The sequence below is a fragment of the Centrocercus urophasianus genome, unplaced genomic scaffold (genome assembly GCF_019232065.1).
Source record: "Centrocercus urophasianus isolate 14NV4802_14NV808 unplaced genomic scaffold, USGS_Curo_1.0 seq_10, whole genome shotgun sequence".
In the NCBI taxonomy this organism is placed as follows: Eukaryota; Metazoa; Chordata; class Aves; order Galliformes; family Phasianidae; genus Centrocercus; species Centrocercus urophasianus.
This window is the reverse complement of record NW_024884142.1, coordinates 18173363-18192856: the sequence shown is the minus strand read 5'-3', so window position 1 is coordinate 18192856 and position 19494 is coordinate 18173363. Positions and strand designations below refer to the sequence as shown.

The 19494-nt window shown below is 35.7% G+C and overlaps 1 protein-coding gene across 2 annotated transcripts in view; it reads right to left on the bottom strand.

Moving 5' to 3' along the window:
* The window catches only part of LOC122163455 (DNA primase large subunit-like), a 106541-nt gene that overhangs the window by 51851 nt on the left and 35196 nt on the right, over positions 1-19494 (bottom strand). For both annotated transcript variants that reach the window (XR_006169941.1, XM_042824704.1), the window contains exons 6-7: positions 3719-3845; positions 1899-1981 (exon numbers count right to left, since the gene is read on the bottom strand). Coding sequence is in view for 1 of the 2 variants with exons in the window: in XM_042824704.1 (XP_042680638.1) it covers positions 1899-1981; positions 3719-3845 (210 nt within the window). In the remaining variant the exon portion in view is untranslated. The remainder of the gene's footprint in view (positions 1-1898; positions 1982-3718; positions 3846-19494) is intronic.

Genomic DNA, 19494 nt, shown 5'->3' with positions numbered 1-19494 from the left:
CCATCTAGTACACAGAGCAACAGAAGCAAAACAAAACTTCATATCTGAAGACAGCAAAAGAATTTCAGAAGAAAACAAGGAGCAACTGTAGGAAGCCGTGACCCAAAGGTCATATACTGTTTATTAAAATAGCTGAAAGGTCAAATTCTGAATCATTCATTCAAACTACGAATCTGTCAGGTTTTAAGGAGGCTCTCACTGATCTGGAGTTAGGAGAACATCTAACAGATTCAGAAGGTACACACAAAACAAATATCAGTTCTTAGGCCAAGCAACTATATCAAGAGATTCTGAAAGATGGATGGAACCATTCACCCCCTACTAACCATTCACTGAGCTAAAGAAAAACAAGATTGCTGATACCACTGGAAGATCAACTATTGTACCAGCACTGGAGAAGACAAGTCACAGTCTGGACTGAGGGACTATGAACTGTTATTGGCCGTGAAAGACCAAGAAAATGAGTAATGAGTACTGACAGTCATAAGATCAGTACAGTATCACAGGAGATTTGAAACACTCCCTTCCCAAATATCTCAGCCTGTCTGATTTAGAAGATCAATATCTGAAAATTTAAGATTTGTACTGAGTCCCAATCCTACTTGACAAAAAAAATGGACAAATAAAAAAAATTCACAAGTGAGCTAAGGAACTGTGTTAAATATACAGATCCTGCCTCACTGTGCAAAAGCACTGAAGAAATGGCCTCAGCTGAATCCTACCCATGTATAGTAAGAGCTAATACATTAAATCCTTACCAATCTTTCCAATGATTAGCAGGATAAAAATCTCAGAGCAGTGTGATTTTTTGATGCATATAAAAAGGAAATATGCAGAAAGTACCTCTAGATACTGTCAGATATATGAAAGATAGTTACATGTCTATTTATGGACAAGGAAGGATTAAAAAAAGAAAAAAAAGAAAAAGAAAAAAGGAAATAAGACATTCCCAGGAAAAAGCATTAGCATTTCTTAAATTTGCAATACATTAATTGTCTTCACCACTAAAAATATATAAAATATTCTCTTTTATTTTGTATCCTAATTACTTCTTCCAAGAGCATTATTTCAAGTCAAATTAGCACTTCTTTTCTAACTAGATCAGCACTCTCTTGCTGCCTGATCAGCAATGGTGATACTCCACATGAACAAAAAAATTACCTTTCAGACTAAAAGTAGTTGCAAACAGTTCATATACATGACTTTTTGTTGAACTGTCTCATCTGAGCTCTAACCTGTACATCTCCCTTCAATGAAGATGACAACACACTTATGGATCCTTTAACCTCCTGCAAGAAGAATCAATGAGACTCACCATCCTTCAGTATGTGTGTGAAGAAGTTCTAATTTCTGCATTGCTCTCGCTATAAATGACAGGTTTTCAATTTACTGCTACCATTCAAAAATCTGATAAAATCTGTCAAATTCCAGTAGTCATCTCATGAGCTCTTGTTGTCTCAGGCAAGTCAGCACTATGCGTGACTAAGAACGTACAGGATTTAGAAGTTTATTACAGAAAACAGTGACATCAACTTACGACACACAGTACCACCTTCCGTAAGTTTGTGCAAAATTAAAAAATAAATTCTCTAAAAATACTGCCAGATTCATTTGATTTTTTTCTTAACCACAATGAAGTAAAATGAAGTAAAACAAAATTCTGTATTGCACTCATTATAGTAATAAACCAATCCATAATATTAAACAACAGAAGGTGATGACAACAGTCAGCACATCAGTGGAAACACTGGAACAAGACAAGATTCTGGCTCAGATCCTTCCTAAGAGATATTTAACATACATACTGACAATTTACATGTAGCATTCCTACATCAGTATGAACTAAAATTAAAAAACAATGCCTCATTAAAGAGAGCTCCAAACAAATTAAATCTCACCTGAGTTACTCCACTGGGAGGAACCTTGTACGACTGCAGCTTCTGCTTCAGTAGCTCAGGATCGCTGTGGCGGAATGGGCATCCTGACAGCAAAACAAGCAAGCTCACAAACAAGGCTGTTTACCCAGAAGGGAGCATAGTAACACACTCAAGAGACCTAATTGTCTAACAGCTTACTAATATACAAGTTAATTGTCCATATGTGCAACTATTTTTTTCTTTAACATTTTTTTTTTAATAATAATTACTCCACTGCATTGTCAGCAGTACACCAGAAGCCCAAGAGTTACATGAAATATCCTAATATAAACAGGCCACAGTTGTCACTCACTGACAGGAAAGGAGACTTAGTTAGTACCTTACTTACAGTGATAGCACTGGTACATTTAATATCTGTGAAAAACCAGGAAGAAATAAGTAGTAAGAGTAGTAAGAAGTAATAAGTAGTCTTTAAAGCATAGCCCTTTGTAAAACTGTTACTTTTGAAAGCTCCAGCCTTTGAATAAGGGTTGCTTTTCTTGTGTCCCAGAATTAATCTTGTGAGAAAACTAAAGGAAACAACCTTCAGAACCATCTCAGGGGTTTTGTAGAAAAGGGTAAATGTGGCACTGAGAAAAATAGTTTAGCAGGCATGGTGGTGATGGGTTGATTTTTGGACTAAATGGCATTAGTATTCTATCCAACCTTAAAAATTCTATGACTGTGTTAACTAGCACTAGAGTTACAACAGTAAGGCTGGTGCACATTTCTCTCACTAAATCACACAGGGGTAGGAGGTTTTAAACTACTGCAGCAAATGTAGGAACTCATGTTTGATTTAATTCATATCTCAGAGCCCCTATAAGTGTTCACACTCTGTATGTGTACACAATACATACAGAGCTAGAAGCCACCAAGCGTGATCTAAAAAGAATATTGCAAGACCACTGTAAGCTTGAAATTAAAAACGTAACTTAAGAGACTACAGGGGTGAGTAACGTGACAGACACTGTAGAAAAAAATCCTTCAGATAATTTCTCAGTATAAAACTAATACTTGTGAAAATATGATCTTAATCTGAAGTGAGAATTTTAAGAAGACCAAAACATAATTTTTGTTTGAGTAAGGAAACTAGTTTCATAAAACTGGCTGTGCAAATAAGTTCAGTGTAAAAGATAATGCTCAAACACTATGCATGCCACATAGTCACTATTTTGACCTCTGTTCAGCATTACACATCATTGCAAAACAAATTGCTGAAATATTTATTTCTTTCTTAATATTGAAAAAGCATTGTAAACTCAGATCTTGTTAAGTTTCTCTTTGCAGTATCTATCTTGTCAGGGTTACATACATGTAAGCCATGACTTCCACAGTGATAACTTAAACACTGCAGTCCCCAGTAGATACACACATCAATATTTGGTCATTTATAAATTTACATTTTACTACAATTAGAAATAAAGAATACAGAAGAGTCCTGAACGTCCTAAACTTCTGAAAAACAAGTGAGTTAATATTAGTAGAGTAAGTTTGCCATGCTGAAAGCACAGATTGAAAGGATTGCACCTTTTTTTTTTTTTTTTTTTCTACACACAATGTGGGAAGAAGGGGAGGGAAGGAAAAAGAACCAAAGTTGAGTACAAAATTGAACTTTACTTGCTGAATGATACCAGTTAAGAAAGACTAATCACAAGAAGAGTAGCAGAGAACAGCAGTGGCTACCTTAATTAGTAGTCAAACTAACTAACTTCCACTTAAAATCAAATGCAATCTCCATGGTTCTCTTCTTTAGCCAAGGGCTTCCAATATTTTTGAACCTGTTGGTTTTAGGAACTCACCATGATAATCCCCTTGACTTGGTGGATTGGACATGATAATCTTCATGCAGCTGTACGGGGTATAGTCTGTTCTCTTTCCTTCTTTCCCATAGTTGTGGCGAATGCTGTACGCGTATCCTTTGTCAAACTGAAACAACAAAAGAATATATTTTCACATACCATATCGAGTCATTATTCTGTCTACTCTGCCAACAGAAACATTGGATTAGAAAGCAAATCTTCCAGACCTACTCAAATTTAGAGAAATGGAATTGCTTTCTGTTAGTTTTGATTTTTACATTATAAGGAGTTGTAAGTATCTGTATGCACGTTTTATACACACATAAGAAGAGAACTAAAAATTAAGACCTTTTAAGCAGATGAAGGAATCAATAAAGTTAAGATGATTTAAAGATCAAAACTGTGAACTGTATGATGTTAGTAAATGGAGAAGATGTTGTAATAGTAAACCTTTCATAAGTGTCCACAAATCAATGGCTTTATCAGCGAAAAGCCAAAATTACAGACTTCTTTACTGAGGTTCACATTTTTGTTATCCTAAAGCATAACGGTTCTCCTACACTTTGCTTCAGCACTGAAATTCACTGTTTTTGGTCTAAAATTGAGTATTTTTGCTTGAAAACTGTACAATTTTAGCAAATCTCTTTTGTCTAACAATAGAGTGTCAGCTCCCACCAACTCCACCAATAAAATTAAGAAAGAAACTAAAATAGGCATAAACAAGTTACGTCCTGTAAATAAGGACTTAGCTAAAATGATTTCAAGTTATTTTAGACGTAGCCATTCAAGCACACAACTGGTCACATCCACCAGTCCAAAATTACCCCTATTTCTACACATAAAATTAATTGCCTGCTAAATAATTCAGAATATTCAGACAACTGTGAAATATCTTAACCTGCTAAAATTCATTCAAAATATAACAGAAGTATGCTTTTCGTAATCTAACATTTGAAAAATTTGATTACATATATAACTCAAAACCTACAACATAATAAGCAAATACATAAAATGTTTAAATAAACTTTTGAAAATAAACATTGAAACATACACTGCGCCTGTCTAGATGGATAAAAAAGGAACTTCTTTATCAAGATGCTGTCATAATCAAGTTAATTGTGTTTCCCAGCACAGCCAAGACAGGATGTAGCATACACGGATAACCTATCTAGTAAATCCTATTAAGCAGGGGGAAAAAAAAAATAGCACATTTGTTTGCTTGCAGAGGGGAGCTGGGTTTATCAACAGCATTAACTACGGACAAGGAGGAAGACCGTACAAGGATCTTCCTTCAGGAAGGGCAGGTAAAAGAGGTATCATCCTGCAGTGACACAAGCAGCAGCTGTAGGCTGAGAGTTGCTGCTGCAGGGGCTGCAAAATACAAACACAGCCTTTGCAGCTGTCAGCTGTAGAGAAGCTTAATACAGCAAAAATCAATAGTCCTGTGCACTGCAGCAACAGATAGCATTATAATAGTGAAAACGTGATATTAGTAACCTTTGTGTAAATCCATTAAGTTATGTGTGAAGCCCGTGAACATACAGCCACAAATTCTTACAACCAGAAGCTCTGGAACCTTTCGTCCTTCTTCACAAAAAATTAGATGAATGCATATTTCATTTGATTAATGAAGGATATATGTGTAAGCAAGTCGAAGTAAATAGTTCTTTATAAGGGAAAACCAAATCTTCACTGCTTTAGTTTGCAAAATAATAAATACAGCCCTCTGACAGTGCTGCATACTAGAAACCTGAGCTATGCTTTTCTTATCACTTGTCTTAATGCCCCACAGAAACTGTTACTACCCAAAATGATTTTATGCTGAGATGCGAATTTTGTAGTAACAGCTGCAGGGTAACACAACATGGCCTTGGGACAAGTTGGGTATCTTCACACTGCTTTCTTTACAGACCTCTTTGGATCTCCTGAAGCCATTTCCAATCAGTTCCACTTTGTTTCACTTAAATGTTCTTTAAGCCAAACTTATTTTAATTCTTCCTTTTAGTAAGACTACAATAGAACAGTATTCTGAAAGCTAAAACACATAAATACAAACAGCTGCTGCATGTGAACCTAAAATTCTAAGATATGAGAAGACTTCATCATCTACATACTTGGGTGAGAATCTCTTAAACTGCACTGAACAGAGAAGCCTTAAAAGCTTAAAAAATTGGAACAACTTTATAAATCTGATTTTACTCTAGCATGTAATTATAACTGCTTTATTCTTTTATATAACAGAAATACTAGCACTAAGGAATGGAGGAAGAAATTGCAGAGAGGCTTTTTTGCTTGCTCGTTTTTCAACAGTGGCCATTCTTCTGAAATCGATACAATCAGGATAAGTGGCTGGTCATGGCAATCTGTTGAAATTACCATGAGCTGCCTAAAACAAATATTGTTCTAGGATTATTTTTTAAATTCAGAAAACACATACACAGTATCTTTGTGGCTACTTGGCAGAATTAATGCTGTCCCTATAAGCACTGCACTACCCAACCCGTATTTTCTATGCTGTACTTTGGGAATTGAGCATAAACTCCCCAGCAGTCACTTTCAAAATGCAGACTCCACACTGCAGAGCCTTCACATGCAAACTATTCATTTCTCTAACAGCAAAGGTTAGCAAAATTTACATCTGTAAGAGAAAGTATTTCATAATGACTAATATTTGCACAGCTGGGCACCCGCTTCTTCAAGTTTTCAACTTCTTGGAATCTTCACAGCAGCAGACGGAAGAAGTGGTACAAGTCAGTGTGTGCACATTTAGACAATTTCACCTCCTGACCTTCTGATTCTGTTTCTTATTGTTGATCACAGAAACAGACTTTTAGCCACACTGATTTCCAGCAGGCTGTGCAGTACTCCTTAATGGAAAGAAATCATGAATTGAGGAATTTCATTTCAGAAAGCACATCCTGAGGAGCAAGCCCTGTGTACTGGGGGATGAACTCAATGACCAGAAAAGCTCTTTCCTAATACTGTTGCTCTAAGGTATGCACAAAGAAAAATCACCCCCAGAAGCAATTTCTGCCAGTGAATATACACATATGAGTGCAGATATAACTAGATGTGTTTGAAATCTAGACATAGGGAATTGTCCCTTCCCTTCATTCCAACTTTCCCAGTAGATGTAGTATGATTCCCCCACTTACTTAAACAAGAAATTGTATGCAGAACATATCATGCATGTCAGTGTTCGCAGGGTTGTTCTAATTGCTCATAAATTACTTGCTTTTAAATTATTCCAGAAAACAACATTTCAAAACTATAAAATGCCTATTACAGTATAGACCAACTACTAGATGCCACAAGATTATTATGGCAGAAAACTATAAAAAGTGACTTTCCACCAAGACAAGCAAAAAATAATCAGGCAAAAAGCAATTCTACTAATGCAGAAAAGCTAACTATGTATATACATCCACCACAGCCTGCTTTGTCACTGATCGAAAGTTATTGCTAAAGTTGCAATATAATAGCAGTCCTAAAGGAACATCCTCATATTATTGAGCAACTACCTACACTAGATCACCTACTGTTAGTAATAGTTTAGAACAGTGATTTTTTGCAACTTTTAAAAATATGGCCTCAACTACCTAAATTGTTTTTCCTCTGACCAGCTCTCAGAGCTTTCCAATATCTGTCAGGAATTTGTAACTTATGTCCAAGTGTAGGGTTGATGACTAATGGCTTTAATGAGAAAGAAAGGGATCAAGAAATAGGTCTGATTTAAGCAGTGAACCATTCAACCAAAAGTCAAGAAGCTGAGAACGCTATCCTCCATCAAGTCTGTCAATTTAGTGCTGGCATGTGCAAATCTAAGAATCTAAGCACCTACTTTTTTTCTTTTTTTCTTTTTTTTTTTTTTTTTTAATTTTAAAAGAGTGCAAGTAAATTGCCTGATCTTAAACTTGTTCCCTGATGACAAAAAACTTTGAGGACTTTTCTTTCCTCTGGACATAGCTGTAGGATACACATGATGTCTGTACTGAGATACTCCACAGAAAAAATGTAAGTAGGCAGTTTTGCAGGTTACTATGTTCCGGACAAGAATTTACAGAAATGATATTTTCAGAAGAGCTTGATTACATAAATATGAGATCTTTGGGTAGGTGAATTCAAAGTAGCAATGGTGTTAAATCATTATTTCTGTAACTCAATCAGAAATAAGAAAATTTGCTACAGATGTAGCTTAATTGGGATCAAAGTAATTCTGGACACTTTTTGCTCGTGAGGGGAGAAAGGCAGTAAAAGAGAACAGCTGGAAGGGGAAAGGGAAAAAGGGAAGCTGAAAGGGCTGTCAAATGTGATCAGTGCTTTCCAGTGGTCTCTGTAAATCAGCCTTGTGCCTGTAACTTGTAGCAGGAACAGTTTGTTTCCACTGTACTCCTCTAATCTGCCTCCAAGGTCAGCAGGTTTCTGGCAAGCTTTCCCTGCTATCAGTGAGGATTCTCTGGGATCCTTCCTAACACCAAAAGGGAATGGAAGGAGGGCACCATCTAACAGCCCTGTCCTTCCCCTACCACCTTGAACAGTGATGTTCCTTTAAGAGGCCTGTGATCTCAGAATATCCAGCTCAATTTGGAGTTGTTGGGATGCTGCTAATAAAGCTCTCAGTTTTTGTTTACTCTTTAAAAAAAAAAAAAATAGGCATCCAGAGATGCCATTCAGCTGTGGGGGGGAACCACACACTTCCAGTATTCCATGATTTACAAGCACATCACTGACTCTTCTGTTGCTGTTTTTTCAAAGCGTTTACTGCATTTCTATATTCAGAAATGTCAGCTGATGTAGTTTTTAAGTGTTTCTTTCAGCAGAAGTTAAGAAGTAAATTAACAGCATTGTTAACTTTATCAGAAGTGGTAGTCAGAGAATAACAGTATCCAACATACTTAATTCAGTGATAACACTTCATGTTCTCTGCAAAAGATGTGAGAGTATTAACAGATTGCAAAGCAGACAAGAATTTGGCATGTAGTACAATAACAAGGACTAAAAAAGTTACACAGAAGTAGAATAGTAACAGATTTTGTGTGCATCTATAGGAATAAGATTCAGCTCCAGACATCTAAATTCAGACATCTCCCATTATTGTCAATGGAAGTCGATGCAATCGGAGGAGTCTGGGGTGCAATTCAATTTACCCTAACAGAGGCACCAAGAGGCTCACTAAATAAATCATTATCTAGACACTATTGACTGTATTGGCTAGAGCTCTATTGATCATAATGGCAGCCTGGGATCCTAGAATAAAGAATACGTATACCAAAGAGAAATTAGATTCGTTAGGCTTGTATCAGAATTGAGAGAAATCCTTATTTTTATGCATACCACTGCAGCAGGTATTGCATATTTCATGAGAAGATGGATAAATACTGGCCAGGGCCCTCTGCCGAGTCTGAAAAGTAAATTCCTACTGCTCTGTCTATACTCTAAACAACAAAGCTATCATATTTTATTTAGTTTTACTTAAGCACGGTAATCTAACACATTTGGTCTGGTAGCTCAGGATCCTTTATATTATACACAATAACCTGGATGGGTATGCACAATAAAAACTTAAAAAGGAAAGAAAAAGGGAAGAAACCATTAATATTTCATATAAATATCAGCATGGAGTCACACTGTTACTCTGTGAAAAATCCTGAAACATATCCAAATAGATTCTCTTTTTGAAAAGGTAACAAGATATGCAATAAAAAGCAGGACTGGGAAACAAGGTCCGGATTGCACAGACGGAATATTTGTACTAGCCTATCATAACATTTTAAAGCCATGGATGAGAAAGCACAGGGATTCAGGGCAGGGACAGCAGAAGAGAAATTCATCAAGATCATCTCTGAGGAAAACCTGTCTCAGCTACTCCAGTCAAAGAAAATTAGACAGGTCCTCCCACAACAACATTCAAGGACAAGACCAGAAATGCATATGGAGGCACAATGTATAGTCATCAGCTCTTGAAGAAGAGCACTGCTGGTGGTATGGGCTGCACTTCACCTCTGCTACCATGTTCCCAGTTTCAAAGACATCTGCAGGAGACTAGAATGAATCCAAGAAAGTCTGTTTCACCACCTGGTGTGACATTTCCGCTCAGCACACCTGCCACAGAGTTGAAAGACCTAAGCACACTTAGTACAGAAGTTGAAGCTCTCTTAGAATCATAGAATTATCTAGCCCAACCATCAGCCCACACCTGTGATCACTCTAGACCACATTCCTCAGTGCAATCTCTGCCCTCTTCCTGAAAACCTCTCCTAAAGACATTCAGTGATTTGGGTTGGAGAACATGCCTTCATATCACCATCTGATTCTATTTATTTTTTTGTTTTTGCGTAATCATAACAAAAAACCAAAATGTTTTGCAGTTACTGAGATACGGTTAAATCTCTTAGACAAGAAGATGGTGCCAGAACAGAAGGACATCAGGTGCCCAAACATGTAATGCTTTAATATAGCAGCAAATCTCTTCCCTCAAAAAAAAAAAAAAAAAAGAGCTGACTAATGAACACTCAAGTTTCCTCAGATAAATACATAAACTTTATGTCTACTCTTGAAACATGTAGACTTCTGTTTTTTTATGCTAGCATAAAAGAATGAGAACAAGGGATTTAGAGATTTGCTATTTGCTCAAGAATACTAGCATCCTCCCCGTAAAAATACTGCCATAAAAACAATTCTTGCTTTACTAGCAGCACAAAAGGCAAAAATCACATTTTAACGTGATGATCAAAGAAAATCGAAAAACACAGACATCAGTCCTTACTGCCATAATAAGCATAACTGCTTACATACAATAAGAAAGTGTAGTCCAGTCAAGATTTACTTGAAGGCTCTAGACTTTGCGTAACAGCTCCTTCTGCATTCAGTGGAAGAAGTTTCTTTTGGTTTTGGTTTGTTTTTTTTTTTTTTTTTCTGAAGGACACAACTATTTTCCCACCTTTTGTTTTGTTGTTGTTCATTACTCATTAAAGGATGAACTGACTAAAGAAAAAACGCAAACTGAAAACTAAAAGAAGCTGTACTGCCAGATTGCTCTGAAGTAACATACATCTCAATTATTAGTGCTGGCTGCAAAAGTCTAAAACTTAATACAATTTCAGGAAAAATACTCTGGTAACAAAACACAGGAAGGACAATTCGACTACTGTAATCCATCTAAAATCCAATGTTTTTAAACAAAGCTATTTCCACACTAGTACTGACCCAACCCTCATGCCTCAAATCCAACTTCAGTAAGAATATCCATCAGAAAAACAATGGAATTTCAATCCAAATCCATAGCCAATCCAAAGGAATTTAACTTACTTAAGATCACTAGATTCTGTTTCCCCATGGATAGCAGGGTACATCTGTGCCAGAGAACTTTAGGAAGGACAAAGGGAGCACAAAAAAACAGAACATAACACATTATACAGAATATAAGTTCTCAGCTAAACAGCACAGTGCATTTCAATGTAAAATCAGTGCCTTACTTTCTTTCAAGAGGCAGTAACCTCTCTAAGTGTTGAAATATTTAAATCCGATGACAGTAATTCAACTTTTCCAGATCAATAACAAATCCTGAAGTATTCATAGCACAAATGAGATATAAAAAGAGATGTCTTTATTCATGAGATTCAATACATTTCAAGAGACGTGAGGCACAACGCTAAATCAATTCTGAAAGTAAAAATACTTTCTTATTTACACTTAAACCTACGTGGTATATCAGCAGATTGCACATTTGATACAACATGCTGCTTTTCTGGATGACTGAATATGAAATATAGCCACAATTTGCTGCTTGAATATAGACATATGGAATACAACAGTGAGATATAACAGAAATTACACGGACCTTATCAAAAGAGAAGACAATGCATGATTCTGGATCTTGGAAGTCAGTTTATAAGACTACAGCAAATCTGAACATTTAATTATTTAAAAATATCATTTCAAACAATTGTATCAACATTAATTAGCTTCTCTACCAAAACCAGTGCTTTTCTGTTCAAAAAACACAGGAGCACAACTGGAAGAGACCAACCATGTCATTCATCGTGGATGTCAACAAAAAGATACAATTGAACAGATTTGCATCTAAAAAACATTGACTTCTGTATCAGAAATTGGGGGTAAACAACCAAAAATGTTACATAGCAGGTATTTTTCAACAGATGGCTATAAAGAGAAAGCTATATCGTTAGGAAGATATCAAGGCAGCCTGCTAAAGCACATACTGCCAAAGAACATATTGATACTCAAGATACTTCACAATCATTGAACATAAAGTTGGCAACCAGATAAACAAACCTATTACTTTTCTTAAAATATCACTGATGTACCTACCACCCTGCTGTTGCTGTAACAGCCAACGAAACAGAAACTTCTTCTAACAAGTACAGTCTTCCTACTGTGATATTAAAGTCTGACAAGAGGTTCAAGTCTACAAAAGAATTATCAAAAATTAAATGACTTGTTTTCCATTCATTTTTATACATAAAATTCTATGAAAATACTATGAAGTTATATCCAAAAATGTGTGTTTATTAGGAACAAAATGTCACAAAATCTAATCTTTGATGTAGTTTTTGTACAGGAAACATATTTATTGCTTTCATACTAGTCAGTGTAAGGACTTTATCAGTAAACTGCATGTACAATGAATAGTAAAACAGATTTCAGTGCCTAATATGTAATTAAGAAAAATCAACCCTACTTCTCTTTACATTAGTTAGCACAATTAAAAAAAAAAAAAGAAAACTGTAATAAATGTCCTGGGAAATAAATTATGATCTTCTCCGCCCGTAAGACACACCACAGGCTGAAAGACAATCCAAAGCTTCCCTTCATAATACAAGCCAAATGCTGAAAATTGAAAATCAAAAGTAAGGTAGATAAGTTTTGAACAGGTTTTTTAAAAATTAGGCTGAAGAACTTGATTATTTTAAAGTGAATGATCACAGGAAGAACAGGAAGAACTTCAGCCTCAGAAAGACCAGAGAACTTAACTTTTGAATGAATGCAATTAAGAAATCTTTAGCAATTCTAAGGAGGATTTCATGCTTTCTAGTATATCATCATCAATCACGGTCTCATTGAATAACACCCATGAATAAAAAACATGCTGAAAAATAACATCTTTTTATACTAGCTCCCTTTCATTTAAGAAATTCTGCTCTAAGATTTTTCACCTATTACATGAAATGCAGCTTTTTATTACTTTAAATTCTAAGGGTGTTTTTTGTTGTTGTTGTTTTTTTTTTTTAAGAAAAAAAACGAAGTATCCATAAGAAAAATACTGCCTTATAAAAACTATCTTAAAATGTGGAATGACAATTAATGAAACGGATTCTTGTCAATATTCAGTTGGCTTAGACAACCTTAGGGTACACCATTGTGCTGATTTGTAATTTAAGGCCTGAGTAAAGATGGTTTCAGAGGGAAATGCACAGAAGCCTGATTGAGTTTAATATGCATCTACATTTGCTACTGGGCATAATTAAAACTACATCTCTCTCTCAATCTAAATAATTATGTCCCAAAGACACTTTTTCTCCAGTATCCTTAGCTTCGCTGTTAAATCAGGAAAGGCCTCAGGTTTAAGAGGTCATCCAGTATTGTCTTGAACTAAAATACATCCTTCAACAGAAAGAGTTCCAAAATAAAACAAAAGGTTCCTGTTAGGCTTCGCTCATTTTAGTGCACAGAATTCCAAACATGTGGTAGGTAAAATAAAATTTTAATGCAAGCTTTAAAAAAGCACTAAGTGAGGTTGCATCTTACTCCCCTGACAAAGGTACAGGGAATTGACACAACTTCTGCTACTGGGAAAAAGAAAATTGAACATTGCTAATTTTGGAAACACCATTAATTGACACTAAAATGAATCATTTATTCACTGGAGGGAAGAAACCCTTTACCAGTGAATATTCCATCCGCAAATGTAAATGATTCCCAGGCTAACCAGTTCAATAAAATAGCACAACATTATGCACCACTTACTATGTATTACTATTCTCATTTGAACTTTAAAAACCTCTGAACACAGTTAAATCATGTGCATTTTTAATATAAAGTTGTAGGTTAACTACTATTTCAGTGATGATTACATAGATTGTGCATTGGCAAAAAACAGTGAAAGATTTATTACCTTCATCTTGCTTTGCTGAAATAAGTGGTAAGACTTCAAGTATCACAAAGAAGCTACTGAGGGCTTAAACATCTTGTCCTCTATTCACATCTAATTTCTCATCAACTGACTTATCATGCCAACTGGAGCTACGAAGTACTTCTTTTAATTGCTTAATTAACACATATTACATTCGATACAGTCAGTAAGGAAACTTATCCTTCCTAAGACTTCGAAGCATTTGCAAGAAGTTGCTTGCATTGGAACACACTTCTCAGAACAGAGCCAAATGCAAGCAAGGGGAGCATGTTTCAAAGTCCTCTCCCTTCCGAATTCCTTTGCAGATCTCTTTTCTGCTGTTTTATTCAATAGATACACACAGCAAACTGAAGAAATCAAATCATGTAGACTAGCATGTCAGAAATACGCACAGTACTCATCTGAGTGTTTCAAAATGCTCAAGTGCTCCACAAGAGAGAATTGAAGAAGAATGCTAGAAAGTATAAATGAATACAAGAGAGAAAGCAAAAATCCCCATTACTAAAATAACTCCAAACAAAAATAGCATATAACAGCAAGATTCCTGCATGCATTTAATATATTCATTGTGATAAACTTACTGACAAAAAAAATAACCAAATTCCAACAGCAATTGAAACACTTCCATTCACCAGAAGATACTATGATTCTTTGGGACTAAATTCCATGACCAGAGAACAGAAGTTCTGCAAGAATGCCCCGGATTCAGTTATCATGATTTTCAATTTTTTGTGTAAATCTTCTCACTGTTTCTTATTAGGAAATTATCAGAACAAAACCAATCCTTTTCAAGCTACCACAAACAGGAAAGTTGTACTAATTCAGCTTGATTCAGACACAACAGTAATTCATCCACTTGTGTCTTCAAGTTTTAATTCTCACGTCTAGCTGTTTAAGTTTCAAGTATAAAACAAATTCACTCACAATACCTCTACTGCTAATTGATTATTATAAAAACACCATTCCATCCTGAATTTTTCAGCTTAGACTCCTTCAGCTAATTGACCTCAGCAGCCACGTAACCATCACCTTCAGCAACAAGGAAGTACCATTTGAAGAACACACCTCTTAACACCAAGTCTTCGATTTAATATAAAAGATATTAAAGTAAGCTATATGAAAGGAGATCTCTTGATGATGGACTCAATGCCACAAAGCTGATTTCTGAAAGAAGCACCACTAGGGAATTCAGATTGGGCATTTTTCTCTTGATACATATCAGTGCTGCAACAGCTGTTCAGCTACTAACAACAGGTATCTTGGTTTATTCACTTCTGTTTTGTAAAGCATACTGACTGCACAGACCTACCTCCTCAGAGGAATGACATGAAGTTCTATAATAAAGAAACATAAAAGAACTCAGGAACAGCAAAATCTGGATATCCTTCAGCTTTTGAGGTTGAATTTTAAATTAAATACTCTTAAAAAAAACTCTAGTATGTTTTGGTTTTTTTAAACTTGCTTTTAAAGAAAAGATGTAATGCAAATTCAATAGTATGTTTGGGAATCCAAATGAGACATTTAAGTGAAAATACATTTTAATATTTCTTTTGATTATTAAATCATTTAACCTGCTATTAAAGCAGCTTGAAGGGCTATCTTTGTAGAACATAAAAAGCATTTGAAAACATAGCATGAAAGTATTTTGACCTTCTTTACGCTCAGCTATACTATGAAAGCAGTCATTCAACATATGAGTTCAGCAATGTCATTGTTGCCAATACAGACAAAAATCATTCACCCAAAATCATTATTTTGGTGTGAAAATACTCTATCTCACTACACCTAGAGAATGAAATTATTCCCAAACAATGAGAGGAATACAGACGGTGGTTTTACTGAAGCTAATTTCTGTAGCCAATAGCCAAATCTGTGGGAGTTTAACATAAAAATGCAATTTATTCAAGATCCTGACTATCCAGTCCTCCAATAACCAATGAAAGCAAGGATGCTTAGCTATAATATCAATAGCTTGTTACCATGACGCACTACTCTACCATTTTCCACAGATTTCAGGGGATAATATTTTATAGGTAATATAGGGAACACATATGTTCTGGTTTTGCAATCCTAAAAGACAGTGATCATTTCCTTAAAGTTTTACTGTAGCCTTCTGGCATCTCCAGAGAATTCACACCTAGCCATCTATTTGCATTACAGTACTACTGATGTAAAATGAAAAACAAAAGATCAAATGTTAATCTGTATGGAGGATTTTCAATTAGATTCATATTTCTATTTCTCAGATGCCAAATATTGTGGTTTCCTGTCTAATGTATCACTAGGCTTTGGCAGTTTTCTCAGATTTAAATAACTCAAGAACAAAAGCAGCAAATTATATCCGACTAGAGAATTATAATTGTGACAGAACAGAGATCTTCTTCAATCTTATGAATCAAAACACGCTCTGAAAATAGCAGGTACCATTATTATCCCAATAGAAGAAGGACAAGTAAGGCAAACCTCGCTGTAAATCAACTCCCAAATCTGAAACAAATGAGAAAGTGAAATACCAAAATTAAATGCAATCAGCTGACTGATAAAGAATATATTCCAGGAGATTTAAGGAGGTAGAGGTCGTTTTAAGGAACCACCACGCCATTTTGTGCATTACAAAAATCCACTGTAGAATGCTCTGCATGCTTAAAAGCACTGCTCAGCATATTAGCAGATACCTATTTCTATTTTCATTCTAAAGTATCGTTTGTTTTCACAATACAAATATACAGACCTGCAAAGCATCACAGTATAAGCACTCTGAACTTAGATCTACGGGTTGTATTTGTTCATTCTTTATGATCTTGTCTCCCTCTAGTGGCTAGCTCCCACAACAATTTAATTCTACCTATAACCAGTTGCGTGTGCAGAATCACAGAACTAGAAAGGAACTTCAGAAGATGTCTAGTCCAGCCTCCTGCTTCAAGCAGCATCAGACTGCACAGCACTTTGTCCAGTTGGATCTTTGAAACTTGGAAGTACAGAGACCACATAACATCTCCGAAGAAACTGTTCCAGTGTTCCACTGCCTCCATGCTGAGCTCTTCACTATGTCCAGCCTGACTCCCTTATTTTAACTTAAGCTTCGATGCCAAGCTATTAGCTACAATAACTGACAGCAGGTTTCATTCTTTTCTTTGCTCTAAACTCATGTTTCTTCAAGTCCCTGACTTCACATTCACAGAACACTCATATAAACAGATCATATAAACAACAGCAACCAAGTAACAATTTCTCCTGTAAAAAATTATTTTGTTTTCAACTATCCTCCCTGCTTACCTCGTTGCAATTATTTAATGTGTCTTAGTTCACCTTTCCAGTTTCTTGTTTCAATTATTTTTAAAGTATATTGAGTATTTGGGTATATTTTTTCTATTTTTTTTTTCAGGGAGGGGGGGGAGAGGGGAAGAGGAAAGGGCATTTTGGGGAGGGCGGACAGGGAGAGAAGAGTTACCCCAGAAAAGGACATGAAAGAATAGATTGGGATTTGTTCAGAGTAATATCACATATTACATAGATAAAAAACAAACGATACCTTAAAATAACACTAAGGTTTTGAAGCCAAACAGTATGACCATTTAGTCAGAAGTAACACATCTATCACAATTTGGCAGTCAATCCTATAATCTAAACAACAATTTAACATTAAGGTATTTTAGCCTAGCAAATAACAAAATAATTTTAATTTCAGTGCTGCAAGCAAAAGCACATGTTGCTTTGTGCTCTGCATCTGTCTGCTGTGAACATGCCACTACTTAATAACTTTCCCCACAGGATCACCACCAGTTTCAGGGTGTTCTTCCCAGATTCCACTTGACTTGCATTAAATGAAGTGTGAAACTTTGTATTAATAACATACCACAGTTTCCTCTCAAGGGAAAAAGAAATGTGTTTTCTAAAGTGTTTTTTTTAATCACAAAAATCCAGGCTATGCCCACCTCATTGATTTAAGAGCACAGGAGGACTTATTTTCTGGTGCAAATTCTCCTTGCACCTGTGCTTAGTCTGTAATACTCACTTCACTGCACTGCTCATGCAGCTAAGGTGATTCCCTTCCTGTTGAAAACTGAAATTGTGAACTAATCTTAAGACTGAAAACCACCCTAGATGTTATTGCCATTCAAGACCAATGTGAACACACAATTTTAAAACAACCGTTTGCAACAAACCAAACACTCCTTTTTCACAATACATCACCCAGTAATTAACCCTAATCTTTATCAAGGTACCATATCATCTACCTTGGCAAAGCTCTGGTGGGACAAAAAAAGTTTAATTACCTCAAATCTACAGGAAAGGAAACAGGGCACCAGTGTCAAAAAAAAATGCCAAAAGAAAAAAAGTACCAATTAGAAGTGCATTCACCTTCATTTTTTTGGGACTTCAAGCATTACTGAACATTTTGCTGTGAAAGCCACAGCCAGCAAAACCCAAGCTCGTAAAACTTACTTTAAATAAGGATACAAACTGCATGCATGTTTTCATAAACGTGCACACAACTGGTGTCAACATGCAAGCGGGTGGAATGGGACACACTCACGCAGTATTTTTTCCATCAGAAATAACAGACGTACACATTTGTGTTGGGTTTATGTGGCAAGGCTTTCATCATGGGGACTGCAAGGGTAGCTTCTGGGAAGAGTCCAACACGGCCCCACATCAGGTCAGAGCCAGCTCTCTGTTCCAAAAGGGACCCACTGCTGCCAGCAGTTAATTGGTATCCAATTGCAAAATCAGATTTATTATCTAGATTGAAATCTCTTTTTGAATCTTTGTAAAAAAATTATGTTTCAGATTTTTCTGCTTTTACAAAACACACATTTACTCTTAAATCATGCACCAAAAAGGAACTAGATTTACATTGGTCTAAGTCTTTATTAAAATGCTGTTTTCTTCTCTCTTCTCAAAAGATTTGCAGACCAGTTCAACTATCTTCTGGGATTTGGAAGAGAAGATGCATACTGTAATTCAGTATACTTAGAGCTACATTTTTTTGTTGAAATAGCCAAGGCATAGGAACTTGAGCTAGTAAAAAAGAAAATCATCTGTCAACCTTCATAGTACTCTGGAAAGCTAAGATCTCATAACATCAATGTAAAATAATATAGTCCAAACAAAATTGATGTAAGGTCTGAAACTTTTGCTCCAAGAGAACACTCCTGAACTCTGCCTGTATGCCCTAATGGCATACACCACAGGCCAAGCACATGGATAAAGCAAGGCACCTGCTTGATTCAGATGGTTAAAACACAAGACAGTGTGAAACAAGGAACACTGTTTCTTTTGAGACTGTAAATTTGCTACAGCAAGCTGACACAGTTGTTCAACTAATTTTATTTTTATTAATGAGCAAAAAGACAAACCTCTCCTTACAGCTCGTAATGCCACTTACCTACGCTGTGAGCTAATTTAGTCACACAGCACTTGTTTCACAACAGCAGTTTCCCACTGATTTGAGTGGTAAAATAAGATTTCCTAGACCTTACATTAAAAAAGCCTTTGGTTTTGTGGCTAGTCTGTATTTTTCCATACTTCACAAGAATTTCCAAAACAAAATGAATAAAATCATAATGAAAAAGAAAAAAAAAAAAAAAAAAAAAAAAAGAAACAAAGCTTTAGAATACGT